This window comes from Vigna umbellata, chromosome 7 (genome assembly GCF_029865625.1).
Source record: "Vigna umbellata cultivar VRB3 chromosome 7, Vumbellata_1.0, whole genome shotgun sequence".
NCBI lineage: Eukaryota > Viridiplantae > Streptophyta > Magnoliopsida > Fabales > Fabaceae > Vigna > Vigna umbellata.
In genome coordinates this window covers 20,781,609-20,805,215 of record NC_142171.1, presented here as the reverse complement: position 1 = coordinate 20,805,215, position 23,607 = coordinate 20,781,609, and the positions used below count along the sequence as shown (strand labels likewise).

Sequence of the window (23,607 nt, the reverse complement as noted above, 5' to 3'; positions counted from 1 at the left end):
TAAAAAAATATATTTATTAATCAAATTTTGAAATCAAATTAACATACGTTAATTTGACATGTATTATTATTATTTTTATTTATTTGCATGATTTTTTTATGCTTAAATGCTTATATTAATAAAATATGAAAATATTAATAAATATGATTTTTTTATGCTTAAATGCTTATTATTATTTTTTATGCTTATTTATTTATTTTTTTAGTTTAATCAATTATATTATAAAATATGAAAATATTAATAAATATTAAATTATATTAAAATAATAAACTAAACTGAATATTTAAATAAAAAAATTAAATAATATATTAACTCGATTTTAAAATCCGATTAATTGAACATATCAATCTAATATGTACATATATTGGTTTGACATACATTATCATTATTATTTATTATTATGATTATTTATTATTATTATTATTGTTATTATTGAGCTTATATTGTTAGTTAGTATATTATTTTGAGGGTTAAAATCCAGTTGATGCAACTAATAAATGAAATCCAGAAGAAGAGTATCAAAACTGGATTTTGAAATCCAGATAAAATGTTAAATCGATTTTGGAAAGAAATAAATTTTTGATTTCGAAGTTTAGGAAAAATGTTAATTGAATTTCACAATTTGAAAGAAATATTTATTTGATTTTAAAATTTGAAAGACATTCATCTTATTTTGAAATCTGAAAAGTTTATCAATAGAATTTCAAAATCGGATAAGCTTTTTAATTAGATTTCAAATTCCTTTAATTTTTTTCTTACTGAATTTCAAAATTTAGTAAACTTTTTTAATCAGATTTTAAAATCTAATAAACTACTTAATCAAGTTCCAAAATTTGGTCAGCGTTCTTTAATTAAATTTCATAATATGGTGATTTTCTAACCAAATATCCAAATCTATTGAGTTTCAAAATCATTAATTTCCTAAATCGAAATTCAAAGCCCAGTGGATTCCAAAATTAAATTTCAAAATCTAGTAAATTCTAAACTAGATCTAAAAATCGAATGAGTTTCGAAATCTAATTATTTTGTATACTAAACTCCAAAAATTTGGTGAGTTTTTAAATTAGATTTCGAGACCTAATGATTTCTTAAATTAGATTTTAAAATTCGATAATTTTTTAATTGGATTTTGAAATTCACTTGTGAAAGCACACCACTACAACACACAATAACTACCAGATTATGATGCATAAACCGATTCACCTCTATCTATGTTTAACTCAATTATAATCGCAATTAATTTAACCCAACTTTGAGTTTGGATTAACTTATTTTCACTTTAACCTAGACTTTGGCATTGTAGGATTATTGATAATTAGCGTAAAAAATAGAATCAATATCTCGTTAAAAAGTCACTCGCCAACGTTATCCAACTATAATAATCACCACCAATCACTAGTACAAAATGTGCTTTTAAACTCGCACAATAGACCTCGGTTTACACCAAACCACTGTCTATTCAGACACGGTGGCAGTTTTGTAATTAACGAGGCCTTATAGGCCTCGGTTCAGACTAGACCGGTGCCAAAAAGGGCTACCACTTCGGTTGTGAAAGCAACCGATGCCTAATTAGTGATTTCTGACACGGTTTCTGACGCGGTTAAGAGAAACCCGAGGTGGAAGGGGTATACTGCATCGGTTGGTAGGAAGAACCGAGGCGTATAAGCCTCTACTACCTCAGGCCCAAGAAGGACCGAGGCATATAAGCCTCTTATTTCTCCAATTTTTTTCCCCAAATTGAACGAAAACCTAGCCCCCTCGATCGCTCTCGCCTCCCTCCCCTCACTCTCGCCTCCCCTCGGTCTCGCCTCCCCTCGCTCTCGCCTCCCCTCGCTCTCGCCTCCCCTCGCTCTCTCGCTCCGTCGCTCTCTCGCTGGCTTGCTCTCTCGCTCCGTCGCTCTCTCGGTCTCGCTCTCTCGCTCCGTCGCTCTCTCGGTCTCGCTCTGAAGACTACTGCTCCAAAATCTCCTGCGAGTGCGTCGCCTCTGGAGGAAGAGCAAGCGGTGGTGGTGCGTCAATGGTGGCGGCGGTGATAGTGGTGGTGGTAGTGGTCAGATTAGGGTTTTTGTGATGTTGATGGTGGTAGTGCGAATCTGAGATTAGGGTCAGATTAGGGTTTTTCGAATCTGAGATTTTGTTTTACTTGCTTCCTTTGTACGTTTGTGGAGATCTGCAAAAGGTAAATGTGTTAATTTGCCCGAGGCACCAAAATTAAATTCCTGTGTTAATTTGCCATCATTTTCAAAGCAGGCTAATGTGCTCAGATCTGCAAAAGGGGTGAGGGTTGTGGAGAAAAATGAAGAGCTGGTCTAACGTATATATCAGTCTTTTACGGAGAAAAGAACTCCATGGTTTTGCTTAATCGAGTTCTCTCCTTGTTCAAAGTTTCTTATTTGTGTAATTTGCAACGAAGATGTGAACTCTCTAGGCAAGTTAGTGTGTAATGTGTTAGTGAAAATTAACTAAGGTAGATTATTTGTGTGCATGTTTTCAGTCTTTGAAATTACGTTGAGCATAATAACGCTCATAGTTTGTGATTATTATCTGTGCCACTGCCAGAATACTCTATGACAGTCTAGGAAAATCATAACGAAAAAAAATAAAAAAAAGACCCTACTGTCTCGGTTCAGCCTCCAACCGAGGTAGTAGAGGGAGAAGAACAATCTCGGTTCTGATAATCGAGGCCGAATCGTACCATTTTTTGTCTCGTTTCACAACCGAGGCATAAAGTCTACCACTTTTTACCTCGCCTGAATATGCCTCGGTTCAGGAACCGGTGTCTATCAGCGAAAATAACCGGTGCCATTTCCTTTAACTGTACTAGTGAATGTTTGTTCATCACCTCTCATTCGTCATGTTAAACATCTTGTAAAATGAAAATAAAATCCTTATTAAAGTGTTTTACATATATAATCACACTTAAATTTCTACCCACGTTGAATACTTGGGTAAGACTATGTCGTGGACAGATTTCCAAATCTGTATAATATTGAAAAGCAAATTCCTATGCGGTAATCAAGAAATCATAATTCACACGATAAGCTTTTTCAAAATCTATTCCAATAAGTAAGATTTTCATTTTTTTATCAGCTAAGAAAATTAAATAATTAATAGAACATTGAGATACTCCAGCCCATATATAATAATATTTTTCTATGCTCACTTCACTTTCGTCTATTAACTCATTGCTACAAACAAGCTACTCTATCAATAATATAAAGTTGTTTAGAAGTAAAAAATCATTTGTTCATGTGCTTCTTCATCCTATTTCATAATATTTTAACAAACATCTTATTAGTGCACTCAATCACCATCTTATACAGACACTCGATCAGTCGGAGATATTAGCCAAAAGTCTCTCACCTTTGATATATAGATTTTCTTTCTTTGACAATAAAACAATAAGCATACTGTTACACCCTTAAATCTATCATTTACACGAAAATAAAGTATCAAAATCAAATATGACAGTATCCCAAAATTCCTTTAGGAAAGAAAAAGTTAATACCATCAACCCTAAACTCTTAGCTTTCACAGACCCATCAACCTCTTGAATCTCCTCTTTAGAGAAAGAGCCACTAAGTTTGAATTGTCCATATCTGAAATCTTGCAACCTTCATGAAACCTAACCTCAAACTGAGCCATTCTGGACCTGGAAAATGCTTCTAAAAATACTCCTTAATTATAATTTTTTTGTCCCAACCATGATGTTTGTGACTATGCTATATTAATTAGTGTCTGGAAGATCCAATGATTTTCATTAACTATTATCTAGTTTTTCTCCTGTTTTCTTCCTTATTTGCTTTGATTTGTCAATCTTAGTTCCACACACTTTGCTATTCCAAAATCTCTGAAGTTACTGTTTAAAACCTGTGTCCAGATTTGCTATCTTCCCTTTTTTCCATAACCTATTTCATTGGCCCTTTCAAAATAGGCTTTGAATTTTCTGCATTTTTCTCTTCTGCACAATGCGTCAATGGAAAAACTTTAGAATTTAAACTACTTTCTTTGAACCATTGGAATCTCGATTTCATCCACAAGTTACAATGTAAGGTAGAGTTAATGAAACTAGCATCATCTATACTCCCTTCTCCCTCACTCACTTTCAACCCTTAGTCTCAATTTGGAACTGTTCTAACTATTTATTTGCCATTGTGATTTTCTTATTACTATATTACCATAATGAATTTCATTTCATTCCATTAACTGATTTTTTAGTGTCTTCTCTTTCTGTTTCATTATGACATTCACCATTTTATTTCTTTTGATTTTCAGCATTCCTTCCCAAATTCCTTGTACCCTAAAGTTTATGACTCTGGAATGGTTAAAACCCACTCCAGCTCCTTTTCCATCAACACTACTGCATAATGTTATTTGAAATTAAATTCTTTGAGAAAATAAACTACACCAAAATTCAGTTTTAGTAATCATCAATAATCCATATAAATGGTACTAGCACTTGGCTAATGACCAACTTATTCATATATACAAAGTAAAAGTATTACCAATATATAAATATCGGATAATGATAAACGTTTATCAAATTTTAGAGGCCATTTCACTAATAATTTTTTAATTGTATTTTATCTCACCAATTTGCTTACTTTTATGTGTTGTGGATAACAGTTTAAAGTAATAATCACCCTATTGGGAAAAACAACAGTACAGATTCAGCTATTATTTTGACAAGATTTAAGGATAAAACAATCGTACTAATCAAATCAAATAGCAAATAATACAAGATATTTAAGCTCTTTTCAATCAGAATGAAATTTACTCTATAAGCGACCCAGAAAATATTTTGTTGACCCAAACAAACAAATACCTAGCCAACAAAATCCAAACTGCTCATAAAAACATTCTCAAATTCAACGGATTCAGCGGATGAAAGCATACTAGCCACACGCCTTGAATAATCGCAATCAACTTCACAATCATGTAATAAGAGGTCTTCAAGAGAGGATAATTGATTCTGAGCACTATGTTCATCATGAATCACTTCCACGAGCTCATGTTTGGTTGAAGCAAGTAGTGATGAGGGAAACGGGTTTTCTTGTTTGCAATGAAAGCTGCTATTAAAGCTAAGTAACGTGGAAGATGCAGAGGGAGAAAGAGGTTCCAAAACAATCTCAGAATTCATACGGCTTTTACAAGTATGATGGCCGTAATAGGTTGTTCGGTACAAAGGAGGAACATCTTGAATTCTCTGCACCTGTTTGATTGCTTGGCATCCCTGATCATTCTTGTGAGTACATCTGTAGTAGCTCCTACAAACACATTTTCAACCATTTTTGGAATCATGGTTAGAAATCAAGGGTTGGACACATGAACAACTGAAGAAGGATTATTCATGAGAAACTGAAGATCGATGAACATACCTGAGGTATTTGGCGTTCAATGTCATTTTCTGTCCATATTTTCTCCATACATAGCCATCTTCAACCAGTATGGAGCTGTCCTTCTCCCAACTTGGAGCAATTGATCTTCATATAAGAAGACAAAATACCAATGTTAGAATTCTTCTATTTAAATGTTTTCCCAACTAATCCAATATTTATCAATTGACCATAATATTTAAAATTGGAATTGTGATAATTAATCCTAATAATTGTGTAATCATTATCGTTTATTTCTAGAGCCTTTAGCCAAGATGCATTTGACAAATATAGCCTTTCTCTTTCCGAATTCAAAGCCTTTGTAATTCTTCTTATATTATTTTTACTGAATTTTCTTCATTATCACATAAGCCTTTTACAAGAGACTATCAACTTAGTTGAATTATGATTTTTTTTTATTGAATATTAGGGATATGATTGGATTAGATTCAATTATTTTATAATTGATTCTAATTTTAGATTGAAAATAAACTATTTTCACATTTCAATTATTAGTGTAGAGAATCTAGTAGTTTTCATTCAAGCATGCACTTGACATAGCTTCATATAAGAATTAAATTTAAAAATGTTATTGTTAAAAAAGTCCCTGTAATGAGGTTCTTAATTAAATACATAAATATCAAGAAAATTAATTAACAATTGCTGTGGATAAACTTCATTATTCTTCATGTTCCTCGCGTTTGATTCTAAATAAAAATGCACCTGATCGTCTAATAACACTGTTCTTTATTATCTTAAACATAATTTAATTAGAATATTTAATCGTTTAAAAATAAAAAATATATATGACTATGGAGAGCTATAAAACACAGAAAATTAAATTGAAATATTAAAATGCTGAGAAATGAATGAATTTGGTTAAGAAAAAGCATAATAAATGCACTGATGATGTCACAGAGAAGACACATTACTCTTGTTTTTCATGATCGACATGCACTACAAAGATATATCTTCTTGTTTTACTGCACTTTCAAATATTACTCAAGTTTTATTTTATAGAATTATAATTTCTGATAAAAAAAATACTATCTTCTGTGGATGATTGGTTGACTTAATCCCTTTACAAATAGTGATTGATCTAGCTTCTGTATGTCATATTTTCTTAAAGAAAAAAAAACAATCAGATCCAAATCCAAAATAACAACCATAATCACACACATATATAATTAACTAGGAAAACATGGATTATGATGCTCACTTTCTCTTGTAGCCTCTTCTTGGGTTTTGAGTGGTGAGAATACTGCGATTCTTGCAAGTTTCATCCACAGATTCCAACTTCTTTGGGGAAGTGGTGGTGGAAGAAAAGACATCTCTGAGAGTGATGGAAGCCACCAGCTCATGGGAAACATCGTTGGTGGAGTTCAAAAGCAGAAGGGTGTTTGTGAATGAACACAGAACCTTGCGCACAAGATCTTCAACAAATGGTAACACTGACTTTGACCCTTCTTCTTCCTTTTGAAGATGAGTGATTGATTTGTCATAAGCAAGAACTTCGAGCAACTGATTTGCCATGTCACGCCCTCTGTTCAGCTCTTCTTCCATTGCCCTTTTGCTATTTGGAATCTGATTCTCCATTTTCCTTCTTGGCATAACACTATTCATGTTATGGCCGCCAAACAGACAGATACCATAGGTTTTATTCCACATGGTACACTTTCCACTTGCGTATTTAAAAAATGTAGCCGCTCATAAAAATTCCTGATAAAAATCGTCAAGTTTGGCTCACGAGTTAATGTTTTACGTGAAGAACACGCACTACTTAAAATATGCCACGTACGTAAGAGGGTTTTCTCCCATTGGAGAGGTCCAGAGCGTGGGAAGAGAAAGAGTGTGTTTGTTTTCTTGGAGATTGAGGCTGAGCTCAGTATGCTATCTTCATGCTGAGAACATAGTAATCTGTTAGACAATGTTGCCCTTCGCCTTTGCATGTTGTGACCGTGAGAGAGAGGCATCTATATTTGCATTTTTTTTTCATAAATTTTGTAGATAATCTTATATTATGAAAATTATAATACTTTTTTTTTCAGTTAGTTAAAATCAATTTTTACGTTTATATTTTTCTAAGCTTAATTAAATTTTAGATGTACACTAAAAAAAACTAGATTTACCAATTAAAGATGGAAAATATCGGTCGATAAATACCAAAATTTATCAATAATATAAGTTTTTTTGATGGACTAAAATTTATCGATAATGTTTTTATTAGAAAAAATCACTGACGGTCATTACCTGTTAGTATTGTTTTGTAAAACGTTTTTCAAATTAGGTTTTGCTCTACTCTCCTCGACAAGATTTATATTCTATTTCTTTTTTTATGTCTTCGTGCAAAAGAAAGAAATATGAGTTTTAAAATTAGTAATGTACTTAAAAAATTTCTTATGATTCTTATATGTTGATAATGGCACATACAATTTATCGACAAATTTTTTTATAAATCTACTTTATCGATGTTTGTCAGAATCATTAAAAACGCACCCAAAAATCCTCTGAATGTACGTCAGGTGTCAAGCGGAGATGATCCAGAAATCAGATAGTGGAATGCAGGTGTCAGCAAATGAGCGGACGTTCGTTTTAAGCAAAACTGAGTTTTTGGAAAATTTACGTCACACTCTCTGCATGCATCTTCTTCTCCAAAACTATGATATTTCTCATTTCTCCTCCTTCTCACTAAAAGCTCTCCCTTCTCTCTACGAAATCTTACCTTTTCCCTTCTCTGATCACCGTTCAGGCACCGTAGAAGCACTTCCGGCGTCAAGAGCTTCAGATTGAACCGAACGGTTTCGAGTTCTGAACTGGTAAGTTCTTCTTGTCCTTAGTCGTTTGTTCTCTAGTACATGCAAACCAAGTTCTGGTTGCATGATATCGTCTTGTCTGAGCCATTGTTGGTTTTCTGTTGTTTGGTTTAGTTTGAAGAATTTTTGAACGTGAGGGTAGAAGAAATTGTAGTCAAGCGAGCCTTAATTCTGCCTTTAGGACGTTCGTTCACGCTCAGAGGTAAGGGAAGCTTATTTAATTTAATTTGGTATGTGTACTGTAATGTATGAACATTCGTGATGGATGATTGGAAATGACATGTGATTCTGCTATTTTCTGATATATGAAATATATGAAATTTCTATGATATGGATTGTATGAAGTATGAAAAATTGATTATGATATGAATTGTATAAAGTTATGAAACTATGTGTTAAGAAATGAGTTGAATATGAATGAATTCTGGATATGAAATTTCCCTATGATGGTGTACATTCATCACTGAACGGTCCTTGACCATTCGTTAATACTAGTAACCTTGGTTAAAATTGGATTCTTTCATTTGGAAAGAATCCTAGTTGAGAACGAGCGTCTTCGTGTGGTAATACTATGCTTGAGCGTTCGGCCAAGCGTAGTTGTATTTGAGTATTCTGTGATAAACTTAAGTTTGTAAATATATGTATTTGTATATTTTAGTTATTCTTAAACACTATTCCAATAAAATCTTATTATATTTATTAAGCTTTCTATTTATAAGTTTAGTAGTGCTCGGTCTCACACCAAGCGCTCGTAATGAGTATTGCTCGGTCTTATACCAAGCGCTCGTACTCGTTTCTTGTATGATCTATCTTGATGAAAATAGTGTTCGTCCAACTTCAATAGAATTTTCTCTCTACCGTGTTCGGTCATTGACTGGCATTCAGTTTCTAAATGTGAATCCTTCTAAGTATTTTCCTCTGAAGGTCTTAAAGTGTATACATCCATTTGGTTCCGGCTTAGAACCTTAGTATTTGGCATGATTCTTTCGGTGTTCGGTTAGAACTCTCAAGAGTCAGTTCATTTAATTGGCTCACTTTGTAAGTAACGTTCGTTAACGATATATAGTTGTACTCGGTTTCTTTCGTAACCCGACAGTAACCCTCTCGGTCTTATTTTATTCTGGAACTGGAGACCTCTCTGTCTCGTTCCAAATGTTCGTCCTCGTTCTAAGTGAGGATTTAACGTTCGGTATCTGGTGTCTTTATAAATCTTTGAACAAAGAGGAAATTGAAATGATTGATAATGAAAGATGAAATTGAGATGATGAATAATGAAAGATGAAACTAAGATGATTGATGATGAAAGATGAGGAGAATATGGTATGAATGAAATGTGTTGGATTATGAACGAGCATTCTGGGGAGGAACGACTCATGAGTGAATATTGGAAATTGTAAAGTATGAATGTGGTTATGCTAAGCTGGTGGTTTATCCTGATGTTGTGTGAGTACTCGTCCTCACGTAGAGGAAGGTAGGTCATGTGTGGGAACGGTAGGAGGTCCTAGTCCTTAGGGGTACTTTGGACAGATAAGACTAACCTCGGGTGGCAACTGATGAGGATATTCCAGTTACTACATCACCCGGTGCACGAACGTCGTAGCTACACAAATTTCATACAGCCCAGACAGTCAGTCTAGTATTAAGCTTTATATGAAACGTATGACGAAATATATCTTGTGTGTATGATTTAGTGAAAATGTATGTTTATACATGAATTAAATTACATAAGCTTACCCTGTGTTTTCCTGTCTTGTCGTGTTTTGTACGTTGGTCTTGTCATTGCAATGATCATCCGTGTGGATATGAGTAGAAGGAGATGAACTGTTGGAAGATGCGCTAGAAGAAGAGAACCTGATCGAGATAGAAGTAAAGACCGAAGAGTAGGACGTTCGATCAGTAGTCTAGTTATTGTAAGGTGGTCATTCGATCACCTTCCCTTTTTGTTATGTATGACCGTTCGGTATTTTATTTTGTAAACCATTCGGTCAGGTTTGCTTATCCTATATAGTTTATGGTAATTCTTTTTGTAAGACCATTCGGCCGTAAGAGTACGTTCGGCTTTTAGTGTAAAGACTGATCTTAATTATTAATTAATATGATCATTCTATTATATAGTTTTGGATTGTATTTTTGGGATGTTACAATGTTACTAACAAGTATTTCTATCAATAAACTAGTCATTCAATTTTTCGATGATAACAAATTGCGATCTATTGGTATAAATCCGTTAATAATTTCATGTTTTCTTATAATGATACATTAAAATCAATTTTCAATTATTTTATTTCATTATTTTGTATATTAAAATAAAAATTAATATAAAATTCTTAGTGCTTTTTATATTTTATTTTGTAATGACTTTTAGGTTATTATCTAGAATGATCTAGAAACTATTACCGTTACCATAATTTCTCTAGGTGATGTATAAATATTTTAAAAAAATGTTATATACAAATAATTAGGTAGAATTAAGGTCTAAGTTCTTGGTAAATTTAATATTTTTTTTATTTAATTTATATTAATATTTTGTTTATTGAAATATTTAAAAAATTTATATTTAATTGAATACCTCTTATTTACTCAATTTTTTTTTTTAAATTTGATGACATGATTACTACCTTAGCCCATCATTTTATTTATTTGTTAGAAAATATCTCCAATTTTATGGTTAGTATAAAATTTATGATTAATAAAAACAATAAATAACTTTTGTTACTTCTTAGAAAAACATGGTTGCATCAATATGGATTTAAATTTAATGCCAATGATTAAACCATAAATTTCCATACAAAAATTGGTTATATTGTCATTATAGCAATTATGTAAATTAAACATGAAAAGGATAATTTGGAATCCTTGCAATGTTGTTACATCATCTTTCTACATTTCCATCTAATAATTTATAATCACAATATTTGTTGGTAGGGGGCATATTTTAAATGTAACTAATGCAGTAATCTTTGAATTGTCGGTTTGATTACTCATTTAATACTTCGATTGCGAAAAACTGGTTAGTTTCCTTGTAAGTGGAGATTAGCCATACTCATTTTATATAAATGTAATATATCATGATAAAATTACAATGTATTGATTACGATTTGAGTTTTGAGTATATGTATATGAATTAATAAAAAACACTCATTAAAGAAGAAAACATATTTCAAGTTATATCTTAGTACAGCAAAATTAAAATGAAAAACATTTTATGCTAATTCGTTGTAACAATTATGTATAAGTAATCTCTATTAACATATATATTATGTATGTTGAAATAAGAACTATATATATGCTAATATTTGTTATACATATAAATATGTGCATGTATACATATATATATATATATATATATATATATATATATATATATATATATATATATATATATATATAACTATAGAATTATATAAAATTATTATAGACCATTAAATTATGAATAAAACAACTGTAAGAAAATCCATATAGAAATTTTCACACTTCATACTTCGAAATATTATATTCGTCGAAGGAATAAAATATTTAAAGATGATTCAATAACATTGTCCAGTAAATCTAGTTTTGATTATGATATTATCTTACAAAATAGGTTTAAACTTAAGTCTATTCTATAAAATGGGTTTATAAGGAAAAGTTTCAATTAATTATATATTATAATAAATCATAATTATAGTTTACTTTAGGATTTCTAACCTTGACTAAGCATGAACCTAACACCACTATGGATCATGTTTCCTCAACAATGGGCTTCATGACAAATGAACAATATAAGTGTTATTCAAAGTCAAATTAAGTGACTTTTGTGTATGAATTAGTTACATAACTTGTTTGTAGCTTCTTCAAATGGAGATTCACAATGGGAATGGATCCATGTTGAAGCTTAAATGTACTTTCACTCCATTTTCTCATAATTTATAGATTCTTTAGGCTAGGTTAGGTTGAAATACGATTTTGTTGTAATTTTAATGAAATTCTGAGTGATTTCAATCCTAAATAATTTTTTAATTCAGTCTCTTAATTGACCATCAATTAAATGATTTATTGACTTGAACTTAGTTCTGTGATCCTTAGAAAAAATATCACAATTGTGTATCAATATTTTATAAAAAATTGTTCTTAAACAATTAAAACATAAGGAATTATTCAAGGTTTTAATTAAGAATTTATATATTAAATGTTAAGAAATTAGGATCAACTTAAAATGTATAGATGTGAAACACATGCCATTTTTTTGTTAGCAAAATTTGAAAATATATTAAATTTGTGAACGGGTAAAACCTTACAGAATATCAGGATACAAGAAAAAAAAGCCTTATTATACATCATTAATGGATATTTTTTATTTAAGGATAAATTGCTTTATTTATTTAAGGTATGCTAGTGGCAGTCACAACCTTTAACTTTAAAATAATAATTTATTTCGTAAAATGACGCTCATGTTTCTTACATTTTGAATAAACCTTCACTTTTCTTTTACTCACCTTTCTTATTTAATTAGAAATTTATGAAAATTAATAAATTAATAATTTTTTTCAATTTCTGAAACAGATTTTTTATAAACTGAAAAAACAAAAACTTAAATTATTAAATATTTATATACTAAAAATGTAATAAAACTATATTATTACTAAATTATAAGTTGACTTATAAATTTTGTTTTTTGAGAAAATATTATCTAAACATAAAAAGTACTAAATACAAATGAAATATATAATTAAATTTATTAAATTATTATTATGTTTAAATATAATTTAAAATAAGAAGTAATATTGATAATTTAATGATAATAATATAAGGAAAGTTACAATTTATTTTAAAATCAGAGTGTGATTTAAAATTAAATCATATAATTTCTAATTTAATTTTATGATACTTTAAATTCTAAAATTTTCATTTTTATAATTTTTTATTTAATTATTACCGAATATATTATTTTTAAATAAAATAAAATAGATTAATTAAAATAAATTTTCTTAATTTATATTACAATTAAGTATGATTGTAATATAAATATAAATTAAAATAAGAAACATATTTGTTATTTTCTTAATAATAATATGAAAAAATAAATTATATTAAAATCAATGTTTTGTTCATTTATAAATAATGATATATTTTACTTTTATTATAATAAAAAAATTACGCTCTTAATATAAAATTGAATACCCTTAATGGTTAAAAATATTTAATTATATTATGCTGATTTTATTTGAATTCCGTAATTATTAAATGAATTAAGTCTGCGTTTAATCTTTTACAATATCATGTATATGTTTATTAAAATTAAAATTAACGTTAGTTTTAATATGCAATAATTAATATTGAAAGAAATCTTATAATATTCTATTAGTATATTTTTTAATAAATTTATAGAATGGTTATTAAAGAATAAACACATACGCAAATATATTAATCATTAATTCAAATAAAATTAACAAAATCAAAGAGTTGTATTAACCTGTAATTCTTGTTTTTGTTATACTAACAACAAAATGATACTTTAATACTTATCCTAATAATCACAGACTATCTATCATAAATTTAACTCAAGTTTTAATAAATATATTATTTTTAAATAAATAAATATGATAAATTCTATTATATTATAACACATAATATACATATTTATTTTAAAAATAACGAAGCTACGAGTTATGTTTGACATGATTAGAGAGGAGATAAAGGAATTTTCTGTTATCTACATGTGAAGAACCACAAACGGCTATATTTTAACTAAAAAAAGACCTACACAACGTACAGAGTCATAACAATTTGCTAATATTCGTTACAATTCCTCAGCTCTATTTTGTACATGACAGAGATTGCTAAAGAATCTGATTATTATATGCATTACATTTTTTTAATATGTTTTATTTTTCAAATGATTAGTTCAACTTGCTATAAATAGCGAGTGTATTGATCTGCTATCTTCCACTCACTGGTAGGCTTTAAATAGTTTTAATATCTTCTTAAAACGTAAACTTAAATCTAATTTATTTTCCTAAAATTGATTTAAAAAAAATAGGTTTTACGATATTTGGATACAGTAAATTTATCTATAATTAGTCTATGTGAAATATTTACTTTCTTAGTTATTTATTATTCATGACAATGAACATTCAAATCCCTTAAAGAAAATAATATTTTGAGAGTAAAAATAGTTTAAAAATAATGAAATTCGACTATTTTAATATTAATGTTTTTAATATAAATAATTTTGTTATAAACTAGTTTAATTATTTTGAAATACATTATTCTTTTAAAATTTATATTTTTATAGAGTTTTCTACTTCTTTTTAAGAGTTTTCATCCTCTTTTTGTTTGATTGAAGTACAGAGACAATAGGATTGATCATGGTGCTGAGCTCTTCAATTTGGACGGATCAGTTTTTGAGATAGAGTAAGTTGATTTTTTGTTATTATTTTTTTGTCTATTTTGTCTTCCTTTGCATGCGAGTTGTTGTGGTTGCATGTGACGTTTGAGTCTTCTATAAGACTCTATGTTGATCCATGGTCCTAATGATGTATTCTGATCATGTTTTTGTTGTTCGTTGGAGCAAATAGGACTTCTTGTGTGATTGGAGCTATTTTAGACCATCTAGAACGATTTAGTCATTTGTCGTGCAAGGAAAGCTAAATTACCTTAAGTTCATGGGGTGTTGAAAATCTAAGTTGCATGTTTGAGTTGCTTGAAATCGGTTGAAATGTTGATATTCGTGTTTGTGTTGATGAAATATGACCTGTTGAGTTGAGTTGGGGGCGTTGAATCTTTGTACTGATTGAATGTTCAAATGTTGGTATACGATGTGATTGAGATTGCATCTAAGGTGAATTGAGTCATTGATTTGTGTTTAATTTAATGGTTGGTTGTTTTGGACATTTGAAGTTAATGTTAGATTGTTTTATAGGGTTGGAAATGACATAAATCTACAGAATTTTGTTCTGCCTAATTATGCAGACTCGCTAGGTGAGCATATACTCGCTGGGCGAAGTTAAAATCTGAGAGTTATTGACTTGCTAGTTGTTAGGCAAGAAAAATCTCGTTGGACAAGATCAAAATTAGAGAGTTCACTGACTCGACAGTCATTGGGTAAGAATATACTCGTTGGGTGACTTTTGGAAGATTTAAATATGAAGTTCTAGTCATATTGTCGCTGAGCGAGCTATCTAGTTGCCGGGCAAGTGTGCTACTAGGCACTACTAGGTGAGCGAGTTGATCTAGTGGTTGAGCGAACAAACTTGATGGCTGAGTGAAAATATAAGAATTTTAGCTAGATTTTCGTATATCACTTATGTTATATTTAATGTGTGATTATGCGAATGTTGAAACAATGATTAGTTTATAATATAATATCTGAATGGTTGGTACTAATCACTAGTGTAGAAAGGGCATTTAACGTCTGTTATTTTGGCCTTTTAACGTCAAATCCAGACCCGACGTCTTTGTGGGTGACGTTAATCAGATGTCGGACTCCACATGTCCGACATCTTTATAGACGTCGGACATGCATTAACTGATGTCTAAGGGCTCTATAGACGTCGGACATGACATTAACCGACCTCTATTACAACTCGTGTCTTTGGGTAGCGTAGTAGCACCTTCTTCCTTTGCTAGTTTCGTCATAGAAAATGTTGTGTCTTTTGGACCTCTTATGGCATTTCAACCGAAAACCGAATCTTGGTCCTTGCCTAGTTCCATTCCAACCGACAATGAAAACGAATACAGTGACTTGAGAATTAGGCAAGGACCCAGGTTCGGTTTTGGGTTCAAACGCTATAAAACATCCAAAAGATGCAAGCTTTTCTTATAAGGAAACTAGCAAAGGAAGAAAGTGCTACTACGCTACCCAAAGACATGAGAAAAACTGCACCAAAACACTACAAAAACTCATTTTAATCGGTTCAAATGGAAGATAATCAATCAAAGACTAATTTAATCGGAGTAAAAGTATGTTTAAATGGTTCAAAAGAGACAAAAACACACTTGAAAATGCAACGTCATGGATAGAAAAGGCGAGAAGGAAGACGATGGAGTGCGCGTAACCGGGGGTTCAATTTCTGATTTAACAACAAACAAGACGTCGGACACCTAGGGAACCGACGTCTATTCTCGCCTAGACCTCGGGGCCCTCACTAATATGACGTCCAAAACAACTTTTCACCTATCTTGTCAGGCCATTAAATATCAAGTAAAGAAGGGTGAGATATGTGGTGAGAGGAGCAGGAGGTTATGTTATAAGGATGACCCCATGGTTCTTATGACAGTGATAGGGACTAACCTTGTGTGTGGTAGAGTAAAACCCATTGACAATTAGTAAAGGTCACACAAGTGCGTGGCTTGCCAAAGTTTGACATCAATACATGTATTCGGATAATCAAGTCTAGAATTTATGAATGTATGTCTTAGGATTGATTGATATACCTTGTTTGTAAGTTAACATCTATGTTTATGTTACATGATTACTCTTTTTGGTAAATTAGCTTACCCTTCTGTCTTTCTTTATTTGTGTGTTTGTTTCTCTTTTGCAATGGTTACCTTGATGGTATGAGCAAATGAGGATGTCTCTATAGATCAGATGCTGGATGGTGATGGTGTAAAAGCATAGAATAGGATGTTATCTTTTTGTGTACATAGATTCTTTTGTAAACTCTAGTATGTTGTTAGTTTGGCTTACTATTCTCTTAATAGTATAGGACCTTTTATATATATATATATATATATATATATATATATATATATATATATATATATATATATATATATATATATTTATTGGGTGTTATAGTTATAATTGAATAATTATAATATCTTACATATTTCTTTTTAGTTAATAGTTTTTTAGATGTATGATAATTTTTATAGTAATTTAAAACTATTAAAATGGATTGTTACAAATACATTTATTGAAATTGTTTTACCATAATTCATTGTCTTTCTCTCTTTCAATTAATTGAAAGGGGAAGAATGATTCAAAATAGAATCCAATGATACACTCTTAAATTCAATTTACTTTATTTGTTTTCCTATAAAATCATATGTCCATTTAAATTGACCATTTGATATATAATACTACTGACTTATAACCTTGGACATTATACTAATAGCATTAATTTTGAATCTTACCTTCTACCTAAGCTAATAACAATGCGATCAAAATTCCCCATATTTCAAGAAATAAATTTACATAATTTATTTTTTTATAAGAGGAACAATTAATTAAATAACTTAAAGAATTGGCTAACAAAACAACATTAAGTTTGTAGGATATAATTATAAGATACAATTGAATATGAACTTAAAACCCTGTTATGTCATATTTTACAAATCCAAATTGTTCAAAACTGTTTATCTATGAATTTTCTCACATAAATAAATAAATAGTTACTTTTATAATGATGAGATGAATATTACTTTTAATGTTCTTAGTTACAATGGAAAAACAATTTAAATATTTCTTACTATTTGAGAACTAAATATTTTTATTTTCTCTTTCTTTACATTTCTTTTGCTTTATTGTATGAAAGAAAAAATAAGAAGGACGTTTAGTTTCTAGTTTAAGGTTCTTTGTTTCTCTTATTTATAACAGAGATTTTATTATTTTCTACTTAGAACTAGATAAAACAATATGTAATTTTTCTTTCTTTAATAAAATTTCATTATTTGCCTATCATTTGTTTTGTTCCTTTTATTTTCATCTTTTATTATGGTTTTGAGTAGTTGTGATATTCCTCTAATACCTAATAGTGATATCAAATCCACACGTTCATGTGATTACATTTTGTTGCTATTGTCATTAGAACAGTGCTTCATATGGATATAGTGTGGTAGTTCGAAAATGCATGTCTATGAAAGTTCTGAAAAAGGAAAAATTTGGTATTTAAGAGTGTCCATTAGTGACCCACGTCTCTTTCTTGGAAATTACCTGGTGCATTGGTTCACAATCTGTTTATCTTGTTTCAATAAACAATACTATTCATAATGAGAAGTGCATAAATCGATTTTAAAGTCATGACAACAAAATATGAGATAGAGAAGTTTAATGTGAATAATTTCTCATTATGGAAATTTAAGATGAAAGCAATTTTGAGAAAGGAAAATTGTCTAACGATGATTGAAGAAAACCCCGTGGATATCACATATCAGAATTGGAAGGAAATATATTGCAAATCTGCGCTTAGCATTGACAGATCGATGTAATTTTATTCTAAATTAAGGAGAAAACTACAAAGATGGAGGTTTGGGTTACTTTCATCAAATTGTATGAAGTTAAGTTACTTCACACAATAATATTCTTTAAAAGAGAACTTTATACTTTTTGAAAGAGTGAGTCCATATTAGTGACAGACCACATCAACAATTTGAATATGTTGTTTGTCCAACTTTCAATGGCAAATTACAACATAATTGAAAAGGAACATGCAGAGCTTATTACAAACTTTACCTTATTTGTATGATCAACTCATCATCAACATAACACATTATAACATTGATGAGAACCTAAACTTTGAGGATGTTTCTAGAACTATTCTTGAAGAAAATCCAGGGGAACAAACAAAGCGCATATGATGGAAGTTTCAAAGCAAGCAAAGACTTTAGTGATGATGAGAGGTAGATCAACAAAATAAAGATCTAACAGGAGTCATACCTATGATAGATTATAGTCTTAGAGTAAGAAGCATATCAAATGCTATAATTGTGGTAAGAGGGGACATGTCAAGAAAGATTGTTGACACTAAAAGAGTGAATGAAAGAACTTTGAATCATCAACCACACAAGGTTGTGTGTCAAACACCTCAGAGGACCAAGATATGTTGGTTAGCAAAATAATGATTAACTCTAATGGTGGAATTACATGATAAATGGATAGTAGATTCAGGTGCAACTTGACACATGACTTCAAATCGAGATTGGTTTTACAGTTATGAATCCATCTTAGGTGGAACCTTGTTCATGGGCAATGTCCATGCCTTAGAGATTTGTTAAGTTGGTATTGTCAAGATAAAAATGTATGATGATATTGTTCGTATAGTTCAAGGTGTATGGTATGACATTTGAAGGACTTAAAGAAGAATCTATTATTTATTGGGCAATTAGATGGCCTCAGGTTTAAAATCCACGTTGAAGATGGAATCGTAAAGGAGGTGGGAGAGAATCTGGTAGTGATGAAAACATAGAAGATCATGTGGAATCTGTACATGCTTATAGGAGATACGTTACAAGAAGTTAATGCAACAATTGCATTGATAAGTTAAGAAGAAACAGTAATAATGTGTCACCGTAGACTTGGACATATATATGTTACAACGATGTTTGCAAATCCTTGTGGAACGTAATCTCTTACATGTGTCTAAGGAGGTTGGTTTACCTTTTTGAAAAAATAGTGCGATAAACAACCAATATAGATTGTAGTTAGCTAGAGTGGCTACCAGAAACAAACACATATTAGGCGTGGGTCATTCTAATGTGAGGGAATCACCAATATTATGCCTCGGAAGGGCAAATCATTTTTTGTCGATTGATAATTACTCTAGAAGATTATAGGTATACCTCATCAAGAGGAAGTCAAGTGTGTTACCAATATTCAAGGAATCCAAAACACAAGTAGAGCTTGAAATTAGAAAAATAATTAAGTGCTTAGGCTATAGTGACAATGTGAAGGGGTATCTCTTGTGGGGTCCCACTGCCCACAAAGTTATTGTTAGCAAGGATGTAATGATGCTACAACCAAAAGGATTTAAAGAATAAGAAAATTTGGTTTACAAGTTGAATAGATCTCTCTGTATAGTTTAAAGCGAGCGCCCAAGTGTTCATAGAAGATATTTAATTGCTTTGTTGTTAACCTTGGTTACAGTAGTACACTACAATAGGTTTGGTGAGGACGATTTAATCATCTTGTTGTTGATGGTATGTTAGAGGCAGAACCCAACAGATCTCAAATCCAAGAATTGAAGACACAATTAACTAGGGAGCTTGATAAAAAGGATTTGGGACTAACAAATAAGATTTTATGGATGTAAATTCATCAAGACAATAAAGAAACAAAGATTTGGCCTTCTTAGAATAATTACGTAATAAAAATTTTGTGGCGCTTCAATGTGCAAGATTCCAAGACAATATCTATACCACTTCCTATCAATTTTTCCTCACGTATGAGTCTTAGCAATGAAGCGAAGAGGATGGAAATGTCTCAAATATTGTATGCATGAACAATTGGTAGCCTTATGAATGCTAGGATTTGTATAAGACTAGACATTGCACAAGCAATGAGAGTGGTTAGTAAGTTCAAGACAAATCTAAGTGGAGAGTATTGAAGTACTATTAAGAGGATCCTAAGATACATCAAACGAATCTCGAGTGTTGCAATATAGTGACAAAGAATAAACCATAGTATTTCATCAAAATCTTCAAATAGATATTGTAAGAAGAGAAGTCTCTCATAAGTGAAAACTTTGGGGCTTAATTTTCAGAGTTTAATGTTTACTTGGGAGCACATCCCAAAGTCTCTTCCTTTTCATTCTTCTTTTATTATTTGAGAGAAAAATTAAAAGAGAAAATTAGTTTTTCCTTTAAGAAAGAGAATATTAGTTTTTCTTTTAAAAGAATATGTTAATTTCTTCTTTAAGTCCTCCTTATATTTATTTTTCCAATTTTGAAGAGAAAGATGGTTATTGTTCTCTTCTTATAACTAAAGAGAATGATATATAATTTTTCGTTCTTTTGTTTTTTTTATATATATTTTATTTTAGTTTTGAGTAGTTGTTGTCTGACACCAACATTTTAAAAGTGGTTATTTCTTAATTTAAAATAGCACAGTATCTAAGGGTTTCCTTCCAAAAGTTGAACCCTCGAGCCATCACCAACAAACCAACCAACCATTATTTTCCAACATTTTTGTTTTAAATTTTCTGGGATTAATTTTCTTATATTGGATGTTCGATAACATAGAAACTAACCCGTTCTTTCCAAATTACACACGTTCACATAGAATAATCAAATTGACCATTCAAATTTCAAAAGATAACAGCTTTACCAAATTTAAAACGTATCAACAAAACTTTCAAACAAATGAAACACATCAACCATCGACAACGATAGCTATAATAATAGAATTCATAATATAATCTACAATTCTAAATCTTAACAAGAAAAGGAATCAACCCTCCTACCTCGGTCTTGTCCATACATGCATATATCCCTAAGTACCCTTAACTTATACATAAACTACCACGCAAAAGCAAATGGTATTATTGTCTAATCCCTTACTGTTATCTCAGCATGAAGCTACCATTCTGAGCTCACCATGCAATCCCTTGAAAACAACCACACTGCGTCTCCTTCCTCGTTTCTTCACACTTCCAATCAGACAAAACCATTGCTTACGTTGCACATTTTCATCGGTGCGTGTTCTTCACGTAAAGCATTAGCTTGTGTCCTAAAGCTATGAATCTTGTGCTGTGGAAGTTTTGTCTACACTATCTAATGTAACATTTTAAAATGTGCAAGTGGAGGAAGAAGTGCTGCGTTGAATAAAAGGCAGCGTCTATCTGTTTTTGCAGTGTCAAACTTAACCTAAACCTGAAAGGAAAATGGAGACTCAGTTTTCAAATGGAAAAAAGGCAATGGAAGAAGAATTGATGAGAGGGCGTGACATGGCAAACCAGTTACTTGATGCACTTGGTCATGGTAAATTGAACACTCATCTTCAAGATGAGGGTACGTCCAAGTCAGTGTTACCATTTGTTGAAGATCTTGTGCGCAAGGTCTTGTGCTCATTCACAAATACTCTTTTGCTTTTGAACTCCAATGAAATCACACCGTCTCTCTCATCATCAACCAGTTTCCCTGAGATGGAGTCTCTGCATGAAACCTGCAAGAGTCGCAACATTCTCAACACTAATAACCGAAGAAGGTGCTACAAGAGAAAGTAAGAACTTTATAATTCAAGTCATTCATAGCAATATTATAGTTACTGAGCCAATAAGCTCTTTCTAGTGCAACATTCTCTATTTTAATTTATCAAAAAAACACAAAAATATTAGGGAAACTCGACACTAACAAATTTTTGTAACTTTCGATCAAATTGAGCTTAAAATGGTATATTTAAAGGAGTGAACTAAATAGTAAAATGATTTTTGAGATTTTTTTTTCTATACAATAACATTAATGAAGTTCAAGTTTAAGATTTTATGAAAAATACATAATTTATCAGCACTAGATCAACCCGAATGAATAATATGATTACTAAGAACATTATAGTATAATGATATATTAGTAAAAAATATCAGAGATTATTAAAAGAGGCTGGGTGTATCTTGGCTAAATGTTTAAGACACAAATAACTATGATTACACTCTTATTGGGATTCTTATTTTTGTCCCAATATTTCTTAACAATTCTAACGATTTGATAATTGGATTAGTTGTGAAAATACTTAAATATAGGAATTCTTAAATTGATAATTTTGTATCTTATATAAAGATCAATTGCGCCAACTTGGGAGAAGGACAGCTCCATACTGATTGAAGATGGCTATGCATGGAGAAAGTACGGACAAAAAATGACATTGCACGCAAAATACCTAAGGTATATTCTTCAGTTTCAAATCAAATTAACTATAATTTTCTCTTTCTTTTGATTTTGGAGTGATGAATCCAATATGGTTTTGCAGGAGCTACTACAGGTGCACTTACAAGACTGATCAGAGATGCTCAGCAATGAAACAGGTGCAGAGGATTCAAGATGATCCTCCTTTGTACCGAACAACCTATTATGGGCATCACACTTGTCGAAGCCCTGTGAATCCCGAGATTATTATGGAACCTTTTTCTCCTTCTGCATCTTCCACGTTACTTAGCTTTGATAACAGCCTTCATAGCAAACAAGAAAACCCGTTTCCTTCACCACTGCTTGCATCAATCAAGCGGGAGCCTCAGAAAGTGATTCACGATGAACATGGTGCTCAAAACCAGTTGACTGCGTTAGAGAACCTCCTATTATACGATTGTGATATTTCTTTTGATTATTCGAGGAATGCCACTTTGCTGTCGTCGGCTGAATCCGTTCAATTTGAGAATGTTTTTGAACAGTTTGGATTTTGATGGCTCGGTATTTGTTTTCGAGAGGTACTTAGAATTGTACAGTTACATCTCAGTGTTGTATTATATAGTTTCTTCAATAAAACATCTGTAACTTCAATCTTGTCAAAGTATTATCACTGGGTATTTTATGAGGGTTAATTTCCGGCGGGTTGGGAAACCCCGGAAAATTAATGGCAGTTATGATCAAACCGCTCCTAGAATTTAATTTTTTTCTCTTTATAATCATTTTCTGGAAAATATTCTTCCCCAAATTAGCTCCTTCTACTCCTCATGCCTTCATTTTCCAGTCTTTCTAATTTTCTCAAACCCAAGCGTTGTTCCCTCCCT

The 23,607-nt window shown here is 31.0% G+C and overlaps 2 protein-coding genes across 2 annotated transcripts; one reads left to right on the top strand and one right to left on the bottom strand.

The window, feature by feature from the left end:
- Window positions 1–4,697: 4,697 nt before the first annotated feature.
- On the bottom strand, window positions 4,698–7,004 carry LOC148195385 (WRKY DNA-binding transcription factor 70-like). The gene is made up of 3 exons (XM_088094028.1): window positions 6,595–7,004; window positions 5,379–5,483; window positions 4,698–5,267 (listed from the first exon to the last, which is right to left on the bottom strand). Exons 1-3 carry the CDS (start codon window positions 6,996–6,998, stop codon window positions 4,826–4,828), a joined length of 951 nt encoding a protein of 316 aa, XP_087950154.1. The 5' UTR covers window positions 6,999–7,004; the 3' UTR covers window positions 4,698–4,825.
- A 14,764-nt stretch (window positions 7,005–21,768) lies between these two features.
- On the top strand, window positions 21,769–23,280 carry LOC124839422 (WRKY DNA-binding transcription factor 70-like). Its single transcript, XM_047315239.1, has 3 exons — window positions 21,769–22,106; window positions 22,661–22,765; window positions 22,851–23,280. Exons 1-3 carry the CDS (start codon window positions 21,769–21,771, stop codon window positions 23,278–23,280), a joined length of 873 nt encoding a protein of 290 aa, XP_047171195.1.
- Window positions 23,281–23,607: the final 327 nt, after the last annotated feature.

What these genes read in the sequence shown, in the direction of transcription:
- LOC148195385 (XM_088094028.1), bottom strand. Translation starts at nt 6,998, where the DNA reads ATGAATAGTGTTATGCCAAGAAGGAAAATGGAGAATCAGATTCCAAAT. An exon ending in AGAAGAGGCTACAAGAGAAA is followed by an intron (nt 5,484 to 6,594) that starts GTGAGCATCATA and finishes TCTTATATGAAG; the next exon opens with ATCAATTGCTCCAAGTTGGG. An exon ending in TTGAACGCCAAATACCTCAG is followed by an intron (nt 5,268 to 5,378) that starts GTATGTTCATCG and finishes ATGTGTTTGTAG; the next exon opens with GAGCTACTACAGATGTACTC.
- LOC124839422 (XM_047315239.1), top strand. Translation starts at nt 21,769, where the DNA reads ATGGAGACTCAGTTTTCAAATGGAAAAAAGGCAATGGAAGAAGAATTG. An exon ending in AGAAGGTGCTACAAGAGAAA is followed by an intron (nt 22,107 to 22,660) that starts GTAAGAACTTTA and finishes TCTTATATAAAG; the next exon opens with ATCAATTGCGCCAACTTGGG. An exon ending in TTGCACGCAAAATACCTAAG is followed by an intron (nt 22,766 to 22,850) that starts GTATATTCTTCA and finishes ATGGTTTTGCAG; the next exon opens with GAGCTACTACAGGTGCACTT.